This window comes from Chlamydotis macqueenii, chromosome 24, assembly GCF_036417535.1.
Source record: "Chlamydotis macqueenii isolate bChlMac1 chromosome 24, bChlMac1.mat, whole genome shotgun sequence".
Lineage (NCBI taxonomy): Eukaryota > Metazoa > Chordata > Aves > Otidiformes > Otididae > Chlamydotis > Chlamydotis macqueenii.
The window spans coordinates 3975029-3998344 of NC_141579.1; the positions used below are offsets into that span (position 1 = coordinate 3975029).

The 23316-nt window shown below is 53.9% G+C and overlaps 1 protein-coding gene across 2 annotated transcripts in view; it reads right to left on the reverse strand.

Annotated features, from left to right (window-relative positions):
* The window catches only part of SORL1 (sortilin related receptor 1), a 51882-nt gene that overhangs the window by 26211 nt on the left and 2355 nt on the right, over positions 1–23316 (reverse strand). For both annotated transcript variants that reach the window (XM_086766066.1, XM_086766067.1), the window contains exons 2-19: positions 15523–15639; positions 15085–15210; positions 14381–14542; positions 12928–12995; positions 12401–12581; positions 10361–10462; positions 9274–9443; positions 8913–9105; positions 8603–8720; positions 8225–8298; positions 6465–6553; positions 6175–6353; positions 4653–4839; positions 3435–3563; positions 3111–3196; positions 1272–1444; positions 935–1066; positions 316–407 (exon numbers count right to left, since the gene is read on the reverse strand). In XM_086766066.1, coding sequence (XP_086622192.1) covers positions 316–407; positions 935–1066; positions 1272–1444; positions 3111–3196; positions 3435–3563; positions 4653–4839; positions 6175–6353; positions 6465–6553; positions 8225–8298; positions 8603–8720; positions 8913–9105; positions 9274–9443; positions 10361–10462; positions 12401–12581; positions 12928–12995; positions 14381–14542; positions 15085–15210; positions 15523–15639 — 2378 coding nt within the window. The remainder of the gene's footprint in view (positions 1–315; positions 408–934; positions 1067–1271; positions 1445–3110; positions 3197–3434; positions 3564–4652; positions 4840–6174; positions 6354–6464; positions 6554–8224; positions 8299–8602; positions 8721–8912; positions 9106–9273; positions 9444–10360; positions 10463–12400; positions 12582–12927; positions 12996–14380; positions 14543–15084; positions 15211–15522; positions 15640–23316) is intronic.

The window sequence follows — 23316 nt, forward strand, 5'->3', positions numbered from 1 at the left end:
GGAAAACAGCAGTTCAATTGAATGAAAAAAAACAGTTTGTGATCTCTGCTCCGAGGTGGCTGGCGCCTTGGTTGGGCATGTGATGGCAAGAGCGGGCTCCGTGGGGCAGGACTGTGAGCTGTACCCCGCTGCAGTGCCTGCCGCCGCTTCTGTCCCCCCTGCGCTGCCTTGGGGGCCAAGCCTCGCAAAGCTTCCCATCCGGCGCTGTCCCTCCTTCGCCTCTGACGAGTGTAGCAGAGCAGGAGGGGCTGTACCTGTGCGGTTCCCCTGGGGAACACCAAGGCACCCCACTACTTGCAATGCTTGCGTTCTTACCCGTCTCGGGGAACCAGAGCAAGGGCTCTGGGTCGTTCAAGTATCGAGGAGTTGAGGACGGTGAGTCGCAGGTCTCCGTCTGGGGTGGCAACCTAGAGTGGTAACCAAAACCGGGACAGGGGTGTGTTTACTGCGGGCACCACGGAGGGCGATTGCACTGGTGGAAGTTATGTGAAAACTGGGGCAGGTAATTACTGCTGTCTGATAAAACAGCTGCCGCGGGCACAGGGAGCGGCTACCGTGCGGCAGGTGATAAAAGGGGATAGATCGGTGTATTTATTGACATTTCAGTGTGACTGAGGGAGCAGCCCGCTGCCGCAGCACTCTGTCCGGACCCCGTGCTGGCTGTGTGCACTGGGCAAGGATGTTGCTTTTTCCCCTCCCTGTTTCTGCTGTGTGATTCAGCCTCACAAACTGACCTCGGTTTAAGTACAGGGAGCAGAACATTGCTATACCCTGTTTGCATTTAGATTCAACACGTTGGTATGTGGGATGAGGGTCAGTGCTCAGTAATGCCCCACCAGCAATAAAACTTCAGGGCAGCAGCCACCCTAGGGCCCAGCGGCTTCAAACCACCAACGCAACCACCTCATTGTAGCAGGGGTGGGCACAGCCGTACCTCAATTTTGGGAATCCCAGCATTGACCCAGTACAGCAACTGACTGAGAGGTTCAAAGGCCAAAGCTTCCACCGTTTCCAGCCCGGTGCTTATGATTATTTCTTGCCCAGAGCTGCCGTTGAGACAAAGACGCTGGGGGAAAAAAAAAAAAAATCAGAAGAAAAGATGAGGAACTTCTGCAGCCTCAAGGTGAGCGTGGGCAGGCGTGTGAGGCAGAGGAGGAGTACCCAAGGCAAACATTTGTATTTCAGGGTGTGTATGCACCAGCTGCCCCTGGTGCAAGGCAGCAATGACGGGGTGGCCGGCATCGTGGCAGCCTCTCCGCTCCCTGGCTCACCTGTATGATGTCAAGGGTGATGTCGGCCCAGTACAAGCAGTTGTGGTCATAGTCAAAGTCCAGGGCGACCGCCCCTCGCAGCCCGGCCAGGGGCAGCTCCTCGCTGACGCCGGAGGCGAGGTCGTAGCGGTGGATGGAGTAGCGGGTGGTGTAGAGAATAAACTCGTTCTCCTCTGCAAGAACAGGCAGTGCCTTATTCAGATGCTTTTGGCCATTTTGGGCTACTCAAGGGGCAAAAAGAAAATACCAAATTTTTGTTTTTCCTTACCCCTCACCACACATTTTAGCATCCCAGCGTAAGTGAGGCAAAGGCCCTTTGTCTCGGCGGGATTAGGTTAACGGGAACACGCTAATAGCCTTACGCGGTCCCAAGCGCACTCGTGCCCGGGAGCACACTGCGCCCGTTGTTTGTTCCAGGGGCCAAAGGAGGAGGGAAGGACGGCAAAAACCGTCCTGGCCCCTGCCTTCCCACGTTAGTGTGCCACCAATAAGAAAAAAAACGCTGATCCTCCTGTTCCTGAAAGATCTCATAAAGGAGGTGGGAGTGATGTAAATCTGCGAGTCCTAGGGGACAGCGGCACCGCAGTAAATATCCCAGAGTGGGTTTTGTTTCTAATTTGCGCAAAATCCAGCGTAATGGAATCCTGGTCCGGGACAAAGTCTCCCGGGCATTAGCACACTACCAGTAAAGTCCAATAATGCTATTAATGAGTAAAGCTAATGTCAGTAAGTAACTCTGGCTGTGCATCGCTAATGAGATTATACGGAGATACGAAACAGATACTGTACATCAAAGTGTTACCATGGTGCGAGCCAACACGTATCTGAAGACGATCAGCAAATACTCTGGGAACACGGCACTTCAAAGCCCAGCCCGGTGGGGACTGCAGGTTTATTTTTCAATCAGCAGGGCTCTTCTCAGCATGACTAACACAGCTCTCTGAATAGCTCAGGAGGGCTTGGAGGGTGAATAACATGTCAGGCTCTGAATGAGGAGGAAAACTAAGCACGGCATGGGCTTGAATCCCAGCAGAGGGAACGCTTCCCCAGGCACCTGCCAGGCTGTTTTGCACCTGGAATATCTTTGGCACCCTGAAAAATCTTAGGTCGGTGTGGGGAAAACGGCCCCAGCTCGCCTTGCCTGCAGCGCCAGCTCGGCTGCCCCGTCCCTTACCCGAGCCTCTTCCCTGTCTCGGGCTCGCTCTGGAGCTGCTGCGCAGCAGCATGCTAATCACGCAGCTCGTGACGGCAGATTAAATTAAAGCTGCAATGAGCAGAATGCAAATAACTTCGGCAGCACAGGAGCACGAGACAGTTTTAGTGCCTCATACATTGGAGAGGAGAAAATAAGCACGGAGGCAAAGTCTGGCGGGGATGCGCGTGAGGACTGAAGGGCAGCATCTGCCCTGGTCTGGCCCCAAACAGCCGTGGTTTAACTGCGTACGGAGGCCTGTCTCAGGGTGGCACCTTCCCAAGGGTTTCCTCAGGACGGGGGTGTCTTTGATCTAACTCCCATCTTTCTGTTGGGTTCAAGCCTGTTACAGTGAGGATGCAACCGGGATAAGAGGGTTCCTGCCCACAGCCTGCTCTGAGGGCTTCGACTTGAGCAGAGAGTGCTCTGCTCCACAGGCTGGAGCTGCACCCGAGCAGGTCCCTCAGAAGCACTCTGGGCCTTGGGCACGACAGGTGATGGACTTGTAACCCACCGAGGCATTTCAGTTCCTGTGTCACAGGTTTTGTCTGAAAGCCCTCTGGGAATTTGTCCGTGGTCCCTCAGGCACCAGCCAAAGGTTTGATGAATGAAGCCCTTGTACCTGCAGCAATCCTGTACGTACTCACCAGCCAGCGGGCACGGTACCAGCTCCCCTTCGAGCCGTGACTCGATGTCTCCACCTGTGCATGTGTCCCCAGAGATCTTTCGGTAGCTGCAACATATACAGCCAGACAATTTATTTCTCGGAAACAGTTAACGTGTCATCATGTGCAGCTAGAATGAGCAGAAGTGCTTAGCTGCAATGTATGTCCAAACATGCAATTTGTCTACTGCCACTCATGGGGCGTTGGTGTGTGGGGTTTATGACTGTTTGGGTTTTTTTTTAACCACCAATGGGATAAATCCCAGCATTTGGAAGATCAGGTTCCACTCCCAATTGTAAGACATACCCTCGAGTCTTCTTGTACATTGAGCCAACAGGGCAAGGGACTGGCGGGTCATATGGCTTCCCAGCAAATTCAGGGTCAGGGACGCAAACTTCTAAGGATAAGTCATCACTCAGTTTAAAGCCAAAATCACTGCAAGGACAAGAAAGATGTAAGGAAGGATGGGGAGAAGGAAAAAAAATGCAGTCATGCTGTACTATGACTCTGCTCTACTTTTGCATAGAATTCAGAACCCAAAGTATCTCAGAGGTCCATTCAGTTATTATCAGTATTTAGCTACATAATAATATCTTACAGCCAGACAGCTTCTGTCTACAGGATGTTTCAAGAACATTTTGCAAATAACCTTGCCAGCAGCCGAGCAGACCAGGGTAGGTGAGGCATCAAGGCATAGCTGAGCCAGTGTGCCCTAAAAATCTGGCTGCACACCCTGGTTCTTCTGCTAGCTGGCTTAGGTGACTGGTTTGTCTCTTGGCTTCTCCTGCTGGTAAACTGGGAGTTACAGTGCATCTATTCTCTGGAAAATGCTGTGGAACAGGTTAGGTCAATCTGATTTTGCAGGGAGTCCAGGGCTGCGATTCTGAGGCAGGAACTGGATCCCACCAGCCTGCTATTCCCAGCCTGCTCATGACGAGCCAGGCTCAGTCTCTGTCTCAGCGTTGGACAGGCAGGTCTGGACCCCTGTCCTTAACTGCATGTACCAGGCGTGCGAGTGGTCTGGGAGCAAGCTCTGCTGAAAGTCCAGTCCCTGAAAAGCAGGTGACTTGCTAACCCCAAACCTTGGCATCAGATTGCCAGAGTGTGTTTTCTAATCCTGAGAGCTGTACGGTGTCAGTAATGCGCAAATTGTAGACGAAATGATATAGCAGGGCCAGTTGCATCCCTGTGGCTAAAGGGTCACCAGGCTTTTTAGCAGAAGATCTCTATACACGATGCGAAATCATCTGCCACCATTTGAAAGAAGGTGATGGATTAACAATACTTTCCTCTTCCATAGAACCTTTCAGAGGCTCCCAAAAGGCTCTAAAGACATTAATTAAGTCTCATGCCCTATTATTAATGAAAAGATGTTTTCAGTCTGTTTAGTTTCCTCTTTGCTATAAAATCAAGCAGCGATACAAAGAGCTAAGTAAATTGGATGTTTGTTCACTTTGAGCGATTGGTCACAGATATTTATCTCAGACTCACAATCCAGACTAAAAGAAATTAATTGGTATTTACCATTCAAAGTCCTCCCTTGTACAAGAGCAGTTGGAGACCATGACAGGCCTGTCAAAATCTTCCCCATTGAAACAGGTCGCATGAGGAGTCCTCCTTTTGAAAATGGTTTTATGCCCCAGTAAGCATTCGTTGCCTCGCTCGTCGGAGGGTGACCACAGTTTGTAGTCGTTCTCTGTGCAAGGGACCCCTAAGAGATGCGACGAGGTTGGGGTAAAGAAAGGCACAGTCCTTGCTGCAACCCAGAGCAAGGATTTAAAAGCAAGAGCATCACAGATGTCTCGGTCACTGCTGCCAATGAGTGCTGCAAAGCACGGTATCACATCCTGCACTGTGCTGCAGGGACCGGGGGGACGCAGAGAGCCTTGCTCTCAGAGGCGGTGCAAAAGGCCTCTCGGGGACAGCCGCAGGCTTCAAGCAGCCAGCCCAGCCTCGACGGAGGCTGCACGAACCTTGGTGTCTCGCCACAGCTAGTGCCATCGAGGCTCGGGATGCTCGGAGCGAGGGCCGGCATGTTGGCACCCACCCATGCACTGTGACAATGCCCGTTGCCCCTTCCCTCTCCTCGCCCTCCTCTGGCACAAAATGAGCGGTTTCCCATGATTGCAACGCTCAAGGCCCAGCCCGAAAGCAGAGCAGAAAGCATTTCAGCTGAGAGCGTGCAGCGGCACTCGGTGACAGGAGGCTACAAGCAGCTCTGTCGCGGTAACAGTGAATTTGCAATGCCTCATTTAAATGAAGTCGTTCTGGTTACCAAACAGATCTGTTTCTAACAAAACGTCAAGGGAATCAGTTATAAATTTTAGTCAAGCAAATTCCTCTGCTGGGTTTAACTGCTCTTTGATTAAAATGCTGCCTCACAATCAAAGCTGAAATAGGTTATAAAACATTCATAGGCACAAGCCTTCAGAAGGTTTTTTTTCATCTTTCCTTTTCAACAAATCCCTCAGTGAGGAGGTGAGGGAGTATGGGGAGAGCACAGGGGATGCGAGTGCCCTCAGCAGCCGTGTCCACATGGACGTGAGACGCGAAGGACGGAGCACTGGAACGTGGTGGTGCCGCAGCTCCCGCACAAGATGCCCCCACCTCCCACGGGATGGCTGGGACAGTGGGTTCTGCTGCTAATGGGACTTGAGGGCAACTATTTTGGAAAACAGGATGGAGGGCAAAAGCAACAATGGTTTCCCATGCTCAATTCATATTTAGGTGCCCGCTTTCCTGTGCTCGTTGGTGGGGCAATAAGAGCCTTAGATGACTAAATAGCTTGGTTCATAGCCTGCGGTCTCTACATTGCTTTGGGCCTCCAAAAACCTCTCCCGTGTCCCTTCCTGACTCAGAGATGGTATGGCAAGACCTCACTTGCACAGCCCAGGAGTGCTTGGGGCAGGCTGTGCGGTGTGGGGACTGGCTAGTTTTGGGTGAGGGCTTATTAGTGTGTGGAACCTCCAGAGATGCGGGGTGGACAGGACAGCTCTCCCACCAGCACAGCCAGCTTCAGCAGTGCCTCCGTTGCCCACCCCCTTACCCAGCACGTCAGTGGTGTTGATCTGCAGTATCAGCCAGCTGTGGCCGTTCTCTTTGTACGAGCCAAAGATGGTGAATATGGTGCTTTTCTCCCCGGGCTCGGTAAGCAGGCCGTACACAAACACCGGCTTGTCTGAAAAAGTGAACGTTTTCCAGGTTTCCCCTTCGTTTGTGCTGTACCTGGAGAAAGAGGATTGGAAGAGCTGCCCAGGCAGGTCTTGCCCGCCGCAGGGCACTCTCTCCCTGCCCCAGCCCGAGCCCCAGCAGCGATCCCCCTGCCCTGCCACTTACTTCAGCTGGTTGGTCTCGGTGCCTTGCGCGATGGCCACGAGAATGCCCCCATGGTCACCCCAGGTGTAATAGTGGGGTCCAGACAGCGCCTGGAAGAGAAATGGAGCTGAGGGGTATGTCAGAGCCATGCTGGATTAAGGGAGAAGCTTGGCTAGCATCAGAGCTAACATTTTGGGTCACCTGGGCTGAGCCAAGTACCTGGAGGCACCAGAGATTCAAGTGTTTATGGGAATTTCCCTCAATGTATAGCTGTGTGTAATAGCAGCAACACGCCCTGGACTCTGCTCCTCCCATGCCGTGCGCAGGGAAAGAACTAACAAAGTGCCATTACGTGAAGCTGGAGTCCATCGCTCCCCCTCTCAGACTGAGCTCTTTGTCACGTCTGAGGCTTTCTCAGCGCTCGGCAGGGACTCCCTGCCTTCCTTTGGGTTTTAGGCTGTAAGGTTTCCTGAATGCTCAAAGAGAAGTGGGGCTGTGGTGTGCAAAAACAAGCCCTGGAGACAGCTCATACATCTATTCCACGGAAAGAAACTTGTATTTCACGCTCATCTCTAGCTCTGTCTAGTGACCACCAACACAAAACCACCTTTGCTTTCCTAGCTGGGGAACCCAGTGAAGCTCAGGATGAAAACAGAGAGACCGTACGTGCCTGCCTCTGCGCGCAGTACACGCCAACGCACTCGGGGACGTTCTTGTGCCGGGCACTGAGTGCATTGTTTCTTTCTTTTCTGCACCGTGAGGCCATACCGGTGATCTGGAGAGCAATGAGCCTTCCAGCCTGCTGCTCACCAAAGCCGAGAGGAAGGAGGTGTGTTACTGCCTCTCAGCTGAGGAACTGCAGCGCTGGGTCATTCCACACCTCTGCTCGCCACACAAAGGGCCCGAATAAGTCAGGAGCTCAGCGTTCTTAACCGTGGGTCAACGCTTCCTCGGCATGTTTTAATTGCGCTTCAATGCAAACCTGCCTGGCACCTGAAACTCTCGGCTTTTGGATACCCTTCCCGGCTGTGAGCAAGGCTCCCGCAGGGAGAAACAGCCAGTCCCCATGGCAGCTCCCCAGCTGAATTTTGGAGGTACCCGCTCTAGCCGGGGCCAGCCTCTGAACCACGGGCGGCTTTGGCAGCAGCGAGACCTGTGGCGTGTCCCCACCGCCGCTGCAGCTGCCCAGACGTTAATCCAGACCGCGCAGTGCTTACGGGAGGAAAAGGAGGCCGTTCAATTCACAAGATTAAATAGATGGCAGATGTTGAAATACCATATTACACTCACAGCCGAATGCACAGGCGCACCACAAATACTACCGCAGACCAGAACACCCACTTAGTAAACAGCATCAAGTGCCCTATAAACCAGGAGCAACATCCCATTTTTCTGGAAGATGCCGCAGCCTCTCCAGACACTCTCACATAGAAAATGCTGGCTGTGAGTCCCGTCAAAAAAGAGCCAGATGACCTGCACTGGGGGCACGTCCTGCCGGTTGAAAAGAAGAAAAAGAGGAGGGAGCTCTCCTGCATTTGAACCCATCACCAGGAGCTTCACCTCCGTGCCAATCCACCCACGGGCCTTCACCTAAAGACCTTTGTGCCTTGGTCTCGACGGACATTCAGCATCTTTCAGTCACAGCTCTTAGATGCACAGAAGAATGCAAGGAGGTCACTGTTAACACCCAAGAGCTGCACAACGCTTATCTACATTGCTGCCAACACCCTACCTGCTGCACCACTACCTTGGCTGAGCCGGCAAGAAAAGAGCAGCCTTACCTCTCTCCACCTTGCTCCGGCACTGCTCGAGACATAGACGTTGGTTTTCTTTGCCATGTTCTTGCCAATGGAGCCTAGAACAGGAAAAACCATTCTTCTTGAGGGATGCAAAGCGACTGCTTAAAATGAAGCCAGACACCTCTAAACTATTTTTATCCGTGAGCAATGACAACAATTGAGGAGCTGATTTTTCACACTGTAAATTAATCTCTTCAACAGCAAGTACTTTAAGGGGACTGCAGCAGAGAAAGGGACAGCAAAATGCGCAATTCAACTGCATTTTTGTGACCTTTATATACAAACTAGGTGCTGCCACATTCCTCACATCCTGACAACATGCCCCAAGCCTCCGCACTGTGCGGGAAGGAAAGCAGGTACCGGTGGCGATGATCAGTCCCGGCGCCGACTCCTTGGAGAGAATGGGCATCCTACGCAGCTGGAAGTTAAGCAACTGGCTCAGGCGCTGGGCCAGGTGGAGAGAGCAGCCCTGAGAAAGCTGGAAAAGCAAAACACAGTGGCATCAAACCTTTGTCCCGTAGTCACCCACGCCCTCATCCCACCTAGTCCGTCCCTCTCCACTAGGAAAGGCGAGGAGGGACTCCCTCACGGCAGGATTGCTGTTTCAGCCTTTTTTTTGTGGGGGGCTCATCGTGCGCTTGCCCCCCTGCCCCTTCCCGCCCTGTCCTACCTCGCAGTCTATCTGCTCCCCGTAGCGTGTCTGCGCCGGGGGCTGCAGCAGCTCCCAGGTGCCCCCCTTGTCAAAGGTGATGACAGAGCGCATGTTCTCCTCGCTGAAGGAGCCGTTGATCAGGGTGGCGATGTAGACACCCCGCACGCCTTCAACGCGATGGAAGTCCGCAAAGGGCTCATTGGCAAAATACCTGTGAGGAAATGGCAAGGTGGGCTCCGGAAATCGCAGCCTCCTTGGGTCTGGGGAGTGGGGGGACTGTTGATCCCGGACGATCAGGGCAATGCTTTGATCAAACACAGCCAAAATCTGTGGCTGATGTTCTCATTTATCACAGCTGATTAGGCGCATCCCATGTTACCTGACCAAGGTGTCACTTCCAGCTCCTCCTGGGCTGTAGTAGAGCACGTTTTCTAAAGACAGGGAGAACTTCAGGCCTTCTGCCTCCGAGATGTAGAGGTTGGTACGGTTGTTATCGTGGCTGACGCACACAAACACCTGGTCCTCTGAGGCATCAGCAACATAATACTCCTTTGGGATGTAAATGACAGGTGAGCAGGCTTCATACGTGTGGGCATACAAGCAGGGTTTATGTACAGGCCAGTTTAGCATTTCCTCCTAGCTAGCTGAAAGTTAATTCTTCCCTCCACCCATTTGTACTTTTTCCACTTGGCAAGCAGGTATCTTACCTCTGTTTTCTCTTTGTGTTTCTCCTCCAGCAACCGCTATCCTCCGCCCCACACAACCCACTGGCAGAGTTCTCCAGAGGCAGTGCTGGGTGCCAAGCCCATCGGTGCCGGAACTCTCTCTGCCTGGACCCTACTGAGGCTGGGGCTGTTTTGCAGCCAGGAGCATGCCCGGCTGCTCTGCCAAACACCGAGTGCACTTCTTGTGCTTTCCTTCATCCCTGCCAGCCTGTGGACACCACAGCATGTCTTGTTCACGGATCACAGAATCTTTGCAAGCCCGGGCTGTCCCTCTGGGCTTCCTCTGCCTGAGGAGTAGTCGGATGCTCCCACCATGCCAGCGGAGCCAGCCCCGTGGCCAGGCACCCCACGCCATGGGAAGTGGTAAGGTCCCCAAAAGCAGGGCTGAAGGACTGAGATATGTCCCTCTCTGGGTATCTGGGCTTTGCCACCAGCCTGTGTCACCAGCGCAGGAGGAAGCTGGTGGCTCTTTTTCCGGACAGCCTCACACCCAGGACAGTACATATTCCTGTATTTCTCCACAGGCATGAACCACTAGTACAAAGTACCACCATGTAAACCACAAGATCATGCTAATTTGAGCTTTTTCTTGGCCAGAACCCCTCAAGCAGGGTCACATGAGGTCCCTTCCCAGCTCCAACTCCTGCAGTGTCTGCTGAAACACAGAGAACTGCTGTTGATATCTGAGGGCGTCTTGGCAAAGGAGGCAGAGAAGAGGTCCTCTCGGGAATCGCCACTCACCTTAATTGGATGCTTGGTTACGAACTGTGCCACGCGCATCGGCTTGCGGTTGAAGGAAACCCAGAGCTGGACCGAAGCCGGCTGCGAGCTGCCTTGCAAACGCTGCAGGAGAGCAGAGGGACATGTTAGGAGTAGCTCTTGCCCCCGAAAGCAGCCTCATCTTCAGCGGCGGCCGAAAGGCAGACTGGGGCAAACCCACACACCGCCTGCCTGGGATGTCACCCTCCCTGTACATGGGCAAAGCGTGGCAGCTGCCTGGGACTGGCTATAGAGAGCGGTGCTCCCCACTCCTGGCTTATATCCATGCTCCAGAGGTAAGCAGGCTGGTTTTAATTCCTCCTCTTTCTGCAGAGCAGCCTGTCCTTTCCTTCCTATTTTTGACAATCTGCGCAAACTGAAAGGCAAAGTCAAAAAAGTAAAAAGCTGAGGGCAACCTATTTCATTTAGGATGCCAATGGTAAGAACCTAAACCCAGATTTAGGCTCTGAAAATAAGCGGCCTGATTTTCCCAGGCTCCGTATCCCCAGGCAACGGCTCCTCCCACGGAGAGGACCAGAAATGAGCGTCCTGGGCATCTCTGCCACCCAGCCTGCTCCCCAGCACCGCTCCTGGTGTTGCTGGGGTTTGGTGCAAGTGCTAGATCTCAGACCTGGGGACATCATGTCCAAGTCTGGGGTTTGTAGCCAGGCCAGCCTCCCTCTCAGCCTCTGTGTTTCCCAGCGGTCTTTGCCTCAGCATGGACTACGGGTGATGTTAATGTTGTTTAGTGTAACACTGGTCAGTAGAGCTGCAGGAGAAAGCGTGACGGTGGCTCCTGTGACCCTTAAGCCCTCCAGAAGCAGAAATCACTCCAAAGAACCACTGGGTTGAGCTCATGCTTTGAAAGATCCCGACTCAAACCAGCCCCTACTTTCAGGGCTCTGGCCCCTGAGCACGGTGGCTTTTCGGCAGAGACAGGGACCATCCCCCATCTTTCAGGCAACGCCACCAGCAAACCTAGATAAAATCTTCTGCAAACCACAGCAGGCTTCAGCGCAGGCGCAGCGCCAAGGGGACGGGCCCCAGGAGCTGCAGGCTGTACCTGCGAGAGAGACTTCTGAGAAACTGGAAGTGCTCTGCAAACACGTCCCCTCCCAGCATCAGGCACCACCGCGGCCGCTCGGGCGGCCAGAAGTGACGTGGTTGCTGCTTATTGCCTACGAAATGTTACTAGGCTTTGCAAGGAGTCACCCCTAAAATAAAAAAGTTGCTCGTTAAAGCAGACTCAGTGGCAGCAGTAGGGGACGAAAGCAATGTTGGTGTCTTCTAAAAACAAGACTGCTCCTTAACTCCTAGAAGGAATAGGACTCTACCTCTCTGCTGTCATGTCTCTGATCATCTGTAAAGGACTTGCCCGCAGAGAAAGCACAGATGCTTTCTAGCTTACTTTCACGTTTGTCCGAAACCGGCCAACAGCTGCAAAAAATACAGGCGCCCAGGCTGCAGAGGGACCAAAAGACCACGTATACTCACCCCCATCTTCTTTCCTTTGGAAAGCAAACTGAAAATCCAGCTCTGTTTCCAGGCTGGAGCACATTAGGCTACTTGGACCTCGTCCACATTTGATGGTAATCCTCTCTGACAAGCGGCCTCCTAACCGCCGAGCTGCTGAGCCACATCCCCCCTGCCACTGTCCCCACCCTCGCCTCCCTTCCCGGGGTTTTTCCTGGGTCCCAGCACTTGGCAGTCTGACCTACTTCTGCCCAGCCTGCTGAAGGCAGGCATATGGAAATGCTGCCACTCCGAGCATAGGTGTTGCTTAGTCCGAGCGGGTCAGGCAGCTGCAGGTAGGCTAAGCAATACCTCTGTGACAAGCTAAACGTGAGGTCCAAAGGCCGTGAGGTACGGCAGCGAGCAGCACCATCCCTAACAAACGCTCTCGCTGCGGTTTGGGCACGGGTCCCAGCTGAAAGCAGAGCTACTGCCCGCTGCTGTGCTGCTAGTTGATGCACAAAGCATCAACCGTCACCCTCGGCGGTGAATCGCTCGCACGATTCTTACCACGGACTTTGTTGCAAACATGTATTTGTCCCTGAGCTGGAATTCTTCAACGTCTTCCAGGATTATTTCTTTATTTTCTCGGCTTTGAAAGAAGTCAGTGCTGCGAATGACAGTCAAAGCCCCAGAAGGCTCGTGCCGCTCGATGTACACTGTATTTGGCTTATCGTAGGGCTCGACTCCCCTGGAAAGGACAAAAAAGGTGGTGATGTTATTTCTGCACTCACAGAGCAACGCAGAAGGCAGCAGGTATGAAGGAGCAGGAGCCCTTCCAAGAGACAGGCTGGGCATGCAAGAACCGGGGGGAGCATGGAGCACCCCCGGGTGCCTGTGTCGGTGGCTTTCTCCCATCACACCACGGTGCCACATCCCCACAGGACGAAGTGTCTGCTGGGGAAGGGGAGCAGGGGGCTGAGGCCGGAGCATGCTTTGGTACCCGGGTCCTTGGTTTGCACAGGGCAGCAGATGAGGCAAGAAGCGAGGAGTAAGAGAAGACAGGAGCTGGGTGTAACTCACAGGACGATACGTACCAAGAAAAAGACTTCACGTGTTCCTGAATCATTATCCAGGTCTGGCCAAAATCATCCGATTTCCAGAGCTGCAAGGACAAAGGTGAGAGATGCCAGTGGGACTGGGCAACCAAACAGACCCAGTCCTTTAAGAGACCCAACTTCAGGCAGCAAAGGCAGGATGGATGGGCATCCATCACAAAACTGTGAATTACTTTGATGACGTGGCAGCTACCCATAGCAACAGCAATCTTTCTAGCTGCAGAAGAATAACCTGAACAGGGAAAAAAATGCACTTCAGTCTGCTACCAGAAGGATTTCCCACTGTCTGTTATCCACCTCGCTTTACACTAACTCAGAAATGAAAATAACTTGTTATGATGTAGTCATGGAGTGCGTTAGCAGGGGTAAATATCCGGGCAGAGCAGTCTCCCCTTCAGAGGCTGTTGCAACCCCAAGCACAGCAGCACGCTGTTGCAGATCTGCAGGCATTAGTAGAGCAAAGGTCAAGAGGAGAGATAGTATCTGTCATTGCACCAACGAAAGCAGCAGCGATAAACAGCCCGCAGGCACACCAGCCCCTCTGCAGATCCCATCCCTCGAAGGGCCGTGTCCCTGAAACCTGCCTGTTTTTTTCCATGCACCCAAGACCCAATTTTGGGGTATTTTTTGGTTTGTTTGTTTGTTTGTGGGGTTTTTTTGCAGGTACGTGGATATGGCCAGCCAGACGCCAGCCTGGACAGCCAGTGCAGGAACAGTACCACTCCCAGTCAGCTCCGTCCCCCTGGAAGGCATCGGTAGCACCCAGCACGCACCCTGCGTGACCAGACTGAAAACAGCACATAGCGTGCTTTTACCATGCTCAGCCGTCCCCATTCGCATGCTGGGGGACGGCTGTTCCATCTCCAGGTTTTGCTTACCCTGCCTGTGTTTATCTGAAGGTGCTGTAATTATTTACAAACTTTAGCCGGTAGTTCAGGGGGAAAAAAAAAAATAGTGTTTGTTTTCAAGAAGCCATTTGTTATGCAAGACCCAAAGCCAAACCACATGCCCGCATGAAACACTGCAGAGGTCAGTCCTGCCCCAGCCGCCAGCATGCCGCAGAGAGTTACGAGCACAATATTTGGGGCCATCGATACGGTCAGGAGCGCCGTGGATGAAGGACCAGCGTAAATGAAGGAAAAGGGAAAGGAAGCATTTAAGGTGGCCATCCTGCAGGTCCTGTGTCCTCACCGCTCCAGAGGTCTGATCTGTGGGGAAGGGGGTGTCCTGGCCGATTTGGGACAGCTCTGCTTGCAGCAGTCTGAGAGCAGATACCCCGCATGGTCAAAGCACAAACCCACGTGGCGCTGGCACGAGGCAGGGTGGCTCTGGGCACACCATAAGGGCCGTGGGGCACGTAACAGGCCAGCAGAAATGCCACAGCAACGTAGAGGCAGAACGCTGGCTCTCGCACCTAAGCAGAAGTGCTCACCTGTTTTTTAGGATGGGACCTGTCGAAACCCAAGAGGAGGTTGGGGTTCCTGCCGTGCAAGAGGAGGTCAGCTGCTCTGAAGGGAATCGAGAAGCCCTGAATATTGCTGCAGAAGTCGGTGGTGATCCAGAGGTACGGGACAAAGGCGTCCACAAAGATATACTGGGAAGAGAGGGACCAACACGGAGAAAGGAAAGCAGGCAGTCAGACTCTGGGACGTCAGAGCAGAGCCCAGGCTAGTAGTAAGAAAGACACATGTCCCAAGGGAGCCTTTGGGAGGGCAAACTCTGGACGAGAGGACTTTGCTGGCCCCAGCTGCCCCCTCTCCTGGCACACTCAGATGCTCCCAAGCATCACTGAGCCATACAGGAGGTACAGCAGCATGCCTGGCACGTCCCACCTCTGCCCCAGAGACACTCGGGATGGCCCGAGGGGCTCTCCTGGGAAGAGAGAGGCCTGTGCAAAACCTTTCTTTGGTCCCCAGCCGCGGGAGGGGTCCGTCCCTCCCCGCTGCCGCAGCACAAAGGCCCGTGTGAGCAAGCACTTGCCCTGGCCAAGGCAGGTTCTCAGTATGATCCACGTATGTGGGTTGGCATGGTTGCACACCCAAGTCCCCTGGACCAAGGGTCGTGCTGCCTTCATGCTATCGGCAGCGATAAAGCAGCTACAAGCCCCGCTGGGGCCAGCTGCCACATCCCTCTCACCCTCTTGTTGTCAGCCGGGCTGTGGTAGAACTGGGCGATGGCCACCTCGCTGCTGTTCCCTCCATCGAAGCTGAACCTCTCCGAAATCTTCTTAAAACTCTTCCCATAGTCGTATGACACATAAACCTGCAAAGGAGAAGCCCTAGTGTGAGGAGCACAAAGCTTTTGGGTTCTCCTCTGACAGATTTGGCAAAAGCTTAGAAAACTAAAGGGAGGGAAAGCCTTAAGAGATTGCCTGAGCCAGCCTTTCAGGGTTCGAACCCATGGGGCAACATAGAGGACAGTAAATTATTTTTTTGTGCCTCTGAACTCAGACTCATGGGCCTTTCTTTCATTTTCCCAGCACAGGAAAGAATGGCAGGCTGGCAGCTCAGCAGCCGCCCACACCTCGCCTGGCATGGAAGGCACCCCGGGACAATGCCAAGCTGCGTTACTTACGTCGCTGTTTTTGGGACCCAGCAAAGACAGGCTGTCTCTGGCCAAGGCCACGATCACGTTGCTCTTCTCTCCTGCCCAGTGGACGACCATCTGATTGTGGGAATCGTTGAGGCTGACCTGCAACACCAAGGAAGAGGGCACCCTGAGCCACAGCCTGGCCCACGGGGACAGTCGGAGAGCAAACACCCCCTCGGACCACCCCTCCTTGGAAACACACGGAGTTTGGGGAAACAGTCAAACCAGGGGTGGAAGTTAAACAGTCCAGAAGGCGAAGAGCAGAGCGGTATTGTGTGTGTCCAGCTCTTCAGACCTTGGAGGGGCTGCTCATAGGTGTGCCTGGGGTGAGCTCAGCTCCAGCCCAAAGTGCTAAAATGCAACAAGAAAGCCCACAGCTGTCGAGCATGCACCAAGGGCTTTATCTTTCCCACCACCATTTTCTGAGGTTGTTGTGCCTTCACCCCACTCCCACCTCCCCTTGCAGTCTCATGTAAAGCCCCCCCATATAAAGCACAGCCGAGCAAACCTGCGGCTGCTCAGCGTGACGAGAACTACCCTGTCAGTGCCACCGAGTCAAGGCTGCTGTCGCTTACGATGAAGCCACCGCAGCGAGGTACTCAAGCACTTGCAGCAAGCCACCAAACAGTTAAAGAGAAGGCTTCCCTGGGGGGCTGATGTTGGAGCATGGCCCTACTAAAGCAGCATCTCTCATGAAGGTGTTAGCAAAATGCATATGCCTAAAGGGGTTATTTTTCCCTTTTTTCTTCCTCAGAGAAATAGGATGAGAACGAAAACTCAAACCAAGGCTCGAGAAGTGATTTCAGATCCAGGCTGATAAGGCAAAGGGCCACAGAGAAACAGAGTCCCCTTTCTGCAGCGACGACTTCTGTACCCAGAAAGGACGTGCTGGTTTCCAAAACAAATGCAGTCATACACAATCTCATTTTTCCTTGTGTGTCTTGTATCTGGCAGCACCGTAACGGCTCTGGTCACGAAGGGCCGGTTTCTAAGGGGAAGCTATCGCTTTGCTCTGGCTGTGGCAGGAGCTGAAGGTGCAGGAGCCCCTGGGCAAAGCCAGTGCCTGTAGCGACCGCTGCAAGTGAGCGGGAATGGCTGGCCGGGACGGGGAAGCTCGGTGAAGTCACTCGGCAGCGGCCGCATGTGCATGCTTGAGCCCCCCCACGCCATCGTCACCACAGCTCAGGCAATGGCTGGAAACCCCTAAGCTCATGGCCTTGGGAAGCTGTAACAATACAGGGCTAAGCCCTTCTTAGACCTGATACCCTGCGGCTCCCGCCGAGCCCAGGATCAGTGAGGAGTGCTGCCTGGGGTAAGGGGATGTTTTAACCTCCGCCAGTGGCTGGCAATTAAAATGCTTTGAAAAACAAGGTCTTTATGTTGAAAGAGGGGGAGCGAGTGAAGCAGAAGGCCTCAAATCCCTCTTATGCAATAGGCTCACACAAGGAAAAAAAAAATCAAAACCAGGGAGGAAGGCAGCGAGCAGCCCCCAGGGCCAGTGCCCCCAGCTGCACGCCTGCCTGCCCAGCCAGAGACCCCCCCGCCACGCAGACCACGCCGGAGCGACCAAGTAGCACATGCAGCAGAGATTTAGGTCAGGCAACAACATCGGCTACAAAGCCAGCCAGCGGTAGCCTTGCGCACCCGCTGGAAAATAAAAAGCAGCGATGCTGTTTGAGGATGCAGGGAAACAGGACGCAGAAGAAGGAATTGCTGATGCCCACTGGGACAGCCGATGTACAGCCGTGGGTCTGAAAGCCAGAGCAGCCCTGCGCTGCCAGCCCCAGTTCCCCTCCTTGAAAAGGAGAATAACCCCATCTAAATCTCCTACATCTATAGTAGTTATTTCAGCATTTTTGGCCTCCCAGCGGTGCCCGGGCCGAGGTCGCTGGCCTCAGGCAGAGGGCTGGGTGTATCAGCCTGCCTAGAGTTTTGCTGGTATTCGGAGGGGAGGGGGAGGCAACCCTGCCCAGCCTCCCTTCCCCGGGAAAGCCCCTCAGGAGGGAGATCTGTCTGCTCTCCCCAAGGAAAGCCAGAGTCCAGATGTGCCAGACCTGCCCTGTGCACACCTCCCCGGCTCCCACCCACCAAGAGGGGCTTGTCACTGCCTCTGCGGCAATTTCGGTAGCACTTGGCTTCTTTTTTGTGCAAAAAACGCCAACACTAGGAGAGTTTCAAAACCAGAAAAACCACAGGAAACTACAACCTGCACCTTCTTTAACCTCACCAATCAACCTCTACAGCTTTTTTTTTTTTTTTTCCATGAGACAGCAAGCCCCCTCTGCAGAGCAGGAGACCCAGGGAGGGTAGCAAAACCCAAAGACCAGGGGCACTGTGTCTGGGCTCAGAGGAGCTGAGCCTCGTTACTCATTAGGAGCCAAGTGACCTCAGGCAGCCTAATTAGGGCAGAGCCCCTATACAAAGGCCAAAGCAGGCATGAGCAAGCTTTGGCTCCCTGGTAGGAGGGAGGAAGAGCAGCAGTGAGTGCCATGGGGCTCTGCTTGGTGGAAAGTGTAGGAGTAGCTAAAGACTGCTAGAGCGTGTCTGTCTGAGGGGTGTAAAGCAAGAGGAGCTGCCAGAAGGACGCCTTATGCTGTAAGTCCCCCGGGATGGGCTTGTGCAGCAGTGTGCCAGGTTCAGGAGTCTCACAGGTTAGTCTCCACCTGCTCCCGGTGCAGGAGACCACAGCCAGTGGCTGAGCAGCCCTGCTACGGCCCCTCTGAGTTTGTGGGGACCCGAATGGCTCAGGGGAGCAACAAACAGGACCCTGAGTCCCTGCCATCTGGGCAGCAGCACTGCATTGTGCCCCAGGTGAAAAGCACGTCATGTCACAACGACCAGGACATTTTCTGTGAAATACCTTTGCCATAAGGCTGTTGTTATCCCCGACACAAATAACCCTGCCTCGCTTGCTGGGACGAGGCTCATTTGGCAGGAGCCCGCTGCCACGGAGTCCCCAGCCTCCCCTAACAGGGGAAATCTTCCTCGGGAGCTGGTTTAACCTACGAACGGGCAACGGCTGCTGCCTAATGGAAACAGCATTTAGCATAAATTCCACTTAATAGGGAAGTGTTTTGGTCTTTGCCAAGTGATTAAGTGTATATGAAATATGCATGAAATTCTAATTTGTCCTCCTAATATGTAAGGTGCCAAATGAAGTCCAGGAGGGGAGAACTGGAGCCAAGACATAGCAGAGGCTGCTTGTAGCTCTAGTTAATGTAGTTAGTGCTGCTAGCTTTGCTCACACTATATCTTTACTTTTTATCAACAGAATATTCCAATGAAAGGATCTCGCAGAAATGGGGTGAGAAGACAGCCCTCAGAGCTGCCGTCCCACAGGAGCACGCTCTGGAGCAGGTACAAGCTCCCGCATGGCTCAAGGGCCGCAGCCGGAGCCTGGGTGAGGGGGAACGTGGTCTGGATGTGCAGTGCTGTGCTGAGACAGTAGTGTTGCCTCACCGAGCCTACCGAGGTGATGGCTGTCAGCAGGCGAGCGGACTTGGGTGCACAATGTGCAGTGCCAAGCTCCTCAAGCACCTACGATGCCTAAGTGCCAGCTCCCCTTCCCATCCCCTTCTCAGCTGCCTACGTCCAGAACTGAGAGGCTGGGGCAGGATTTTGGTTGCCAGGCTCGGTGGAGGTAGCTCACCCTTCGCACATGACAAACTGCAGCGTTTGTGAAAACCCTGGGCTCCAAAATGGTGCAGGCTGGCCAGGACATGGGTGACTCTGGCATGGGCATGTTGCTGTAGCTCCTTGTATGACTGCTGGCACGTTAGGCAGCAGAACCTCGGGCTCTTCTATCGCCAAAGGACTTTAAATCCCAGGCTTTGGGCCACTGGTGGGGCTGAGCTGCTCCGCATAGGAAGGGTAACCTCCCCGTGCAGAAACCGCGCCGTTAGCTGTGATGAGCTGCAAGCAGCAGTACTGCACGCATGCTGACTCGTGATAACGCCTGGCACCCACGCACGGTGACAAGCGTCAGGACAGCGTTTGGGCTATTCCTGGTGCCGAGTGGGCTCAGGAGCCAACTGCGTGCATCGACGGGTTGGCTCCATTGAGATTTACTGCTCTAGCTATAGGACTCAGACTGGAGCTTGACCCAGGCGCTCACTATTAACCACGAGGTGAAATTTCCTCAGGGGCTGAGGCTCAATGCTGTAAACTTGTGAGTGTGCAGAAAAAAGACACCTTGGGATCATTTATATGTTCTTCTGTGCTGGTTATGTAACTGAAAACGGGATGCCTACAAACAAATGCAGTTCCTAGGAAATTTCTGAACAGCTATTATTATTATGGCTCAATAAATGAGGGTATCGGAGAGCAATGGGCCTTGGCGGCTGCAAGCAGCTGCCGAAATTGTTGAAGATTTACTGGCAGCTCGGATCTTAGCTTGAAGGCTGTCAGGAGATGCTTGCGGAAGAGGAATCAGCTAAACATTTTGTACTCGGTAGCCAGGGGAATGAGGATGGGCTAAGCTATTGCTGAAAGGTTCAGGAGCGAAGCTGCCGCTTGGGTAGCACAGAGCTTTAAAGGGAAGGTGCTCTCACCAAGCTCCTCATCATTCCAGCTCACTGGAAACTGCAGCGGACAAGTGCCAGGCCTTTGCGTCCCCATTTCCTCCAGCAAGGCTGACGCAATAGCCCGGCATCGCGGACGAGTCGAGTGTCACGGGTGGCTACTGTGTTCCCGGCACACCGCCCTCCTCGTGCGCTCCCACTAAAGCTTCATTACTGTACCTTCTGCTCTGCTCCCGAGCATCTGCTTCTAGCCCTGCCGTGATATTTTAAAATACAGCCTGTGCCTGCCGTAGTGCTGCCTGTGGCTTGGACTGAAAATGCCAGGGTCTGAAATCATTGATATGAAACACGGGTGACTCATTTCAGAGAGTGCCAGGCCCATGTTAATTTTGTTAATACTGAAATCATCTGCTCGCAGAGCTGTTTTCTCTCTGCTACCACCAACAGAGCTTCTGTGAGCTGTTGTTCCTAGCAGAAAAAAAAAAAAAAAGGGTAAGGGAGGGGGAAGATCTGGGTTGAGACACAAGCCCTGTTTACCCCAGAAACCTTGGCGAGAAGGTCCCGGAGATGGGGTCTCTTTCTAAATTGATGGGGGAGCGGTGACAGGGAACCGAGGCCGCCCTGGCAAACATGGGTAAGCACTGGTGAAAGTCACTCCCCCATAACCAAGGCACGAAGGAAGGCAGCAGAAAAGGTCCAGAGCACTGTCGGTGAAGAACACCGACATTACATTACAGCTACAGCAAGCTTGAGCGATGCCCTTGGGACACCGCAATGCTTGCTTACTCCAGCAGCAGGATCTGTGAGGAACCTGCCAAAGGGGAAACAATGAACAAACCCACAAATACCTCTCCCAGCCGCTGCAGTGCCAGGAGCAGGAACTGCGTGGCTTCCAGCGACCCGTCTCTCACAGCAAGCTCAGGCACAAAAGCAAGCGCCAGGAGCAGGGAACCTTCCTGGGGCGGCCGGGAAAGGGGCAGAGGTGCCCGTGCCCTGGGCAAATGCAGTGATGGGGAGGGGTATTTGGCACCGCAAGGAAGGGAGAAAAGGACGGAGTGTCCAGGAGCGCACTGCTGGGACGTGCCATCACCACTCCAGAAGGTTAAAGTCTAATCAGGGAAAGTCTCTGCCGGGCGGGCAAACTAGGTCAAAATTAAGTACGGTTCAACTCCGATGCAGCATGATTGATGTCTCCGTTCACATAGCTGGATGGCATTTACCCTGCGAAGCACTCTGTCTGCTCCGAAAGCAGAAAGGCTCTGTGCCAGCTTGCAGGTCGTGAGGGAAGGGAGCTCAGGCGGGCTCTCTACCTGGGATGTGCTGATGGCCTCAAGGGAAGGGCAGCCGCAGCTCTCTCTGCTCAGGTGCTATTTTGGCTGTGCACTAGCAGTATTTCAGGGTAGCTCACCAGCACAACCCAGGCCCATGCAGCCCACGGCGTGAGGGCTGCAGGAAGGGACTCTGCAAAGTCATCCCAGTGGTGTTGTGTTAATGGGAGACACATTCCTTCTTGGCTGTCTTGAAAAACCTCTCAAAGTGGCATCATGGTGTGGCACTGACTTTTACCGAATGTGGGCTGTCGCAGCCTGTGGTACCGCCAGTGCTAGCAACTGAGGAGGTCATCTTAGGTCTTCACCACTGTGGTTGAGGGGACGGGGAGACACAGAGGTGACAGCCGTGCTCAGGTCAGGAGCACGGGGAGAGGCTCAAGGCCACGGAGGGGCGAGCTGGCTGCCGCAGGAGCTGCCGGTGGTTAGATGTCTTGCATCCGAGCGCGGCTTAAGGCAAAAGTTTCTTGCAAGCTATGCACTTTTGGGGAGGTTTTGGATAAGCCCTTTCCAAAGAAGGGAAAGGGATGTTTGTAGATAATGGTTTTGTCTGTACTAGCAGCTCAGCAGTGTAAATACTCTCTGTAACCGTGATCTCTCTTGCTCCTCAGGACCAGCAGACAGAGACTGGCCTTCTGCCTTGGCGCTTCTCCTCACTGTCTGCCACGGCTATGACACGACACTCACAAAACAGCCAGCGTCACGGTCACGGGAGACGCTTCAACAGGTAGGCAGCCGAAGCGGCTACTTCTCTTCTCCTTGCTTGTCTCGCTAAGCAAGGTCCTTGCAGACAATGTGGTTTGCGGCTGGCTTTCCCCGAGGAGGGGACAGGATTTCTGTGGGATGGTGGGGACATCCTCCAGAAATGTAAAATCCTGGAGCCGAGCACCTGCATCCAGGTTTGAGTAGGGATGCGCAGGCAAGAGCACAGAGGCCAGTAAGGAACAGGAGGGAGGGCTGCGGGTGAGCCAGGGGCTCACAGCCAGGAAGAGGAGGGCAGGGTGTGGTGCTGCGGTTGCCAGAAGGGGTTTGGGGAGTGCTGCCGGCCTGGGGTGGGGATGTAGACAGCAGTTTTCTTGCCCTGGGGATGCTTCTCTGCCATCAGCGGTGTCCTAGAAAAGACCTGTCACATGTTGGTGCCTGCTTCATAATGGTCTGTCCGTTGTAACGCTCGCCAAGCGTGCTGTAGAGGTGAGGGCCATGCAAGGGCACAAAACCCACTCTGTCTGAAAACTGACAGTCTCTGGAGTTGTCCATTTGGTCTCTTGGTTGCTGGTGCTTTGGAATCGGAAAAGATGGGGAAAAGCTACAGCAACCGGTCTGGTTGTTCATGGAAGTTCCTGAAAAGTTTTGCTGTGGGCACATGTGTGAGCTGCGCAAGCCTGCCCAGCGAGGATCTGGAGGAGGAATCCAAGTGAAGTTTTGTGCTTGTGTCTTTGGTGTCTAGGGCAAGAGGGCTCTGAGCCTGCTGCTGACGGTGTTGAGCAAGCGGCATTTGGCTCCAGAGGAGCCACAAAGGGTTTGGTCTTTCTTCCTCTCCTCACTTCCGGCTGGGGCAACGTGTCCCTCCCTCTCGCTCCGGTCCCCTGGCGACATCACCTGCGGCAGCGACAGGCAGCACCGACCTCCTGCGTTGCTCTTTCCTTTGCCCCTGAGCTAAGCCTGGACACTAAGCCATCCCACAAGGCCATGTCGGGACTGCAGCTGAGAGCTGGGGAAGGGCAGGGAGTTTTAGGGCAGGAGCCAGCACGCAGCATATGGCTGAGCGACCTGCCAAAGGCACGGGAGCAGGATGCGTCCCAGATAAGGGACTGCAGTGGCACGGCACTGGGATGCTCGGTCCAAGCATAATGACAGTCCCCTTATAATGATGTCCTTGCAAGAGGACTGCTTTTTTGTCTGTGTGATTTTCTGCTGGTATTAGAGGAGCA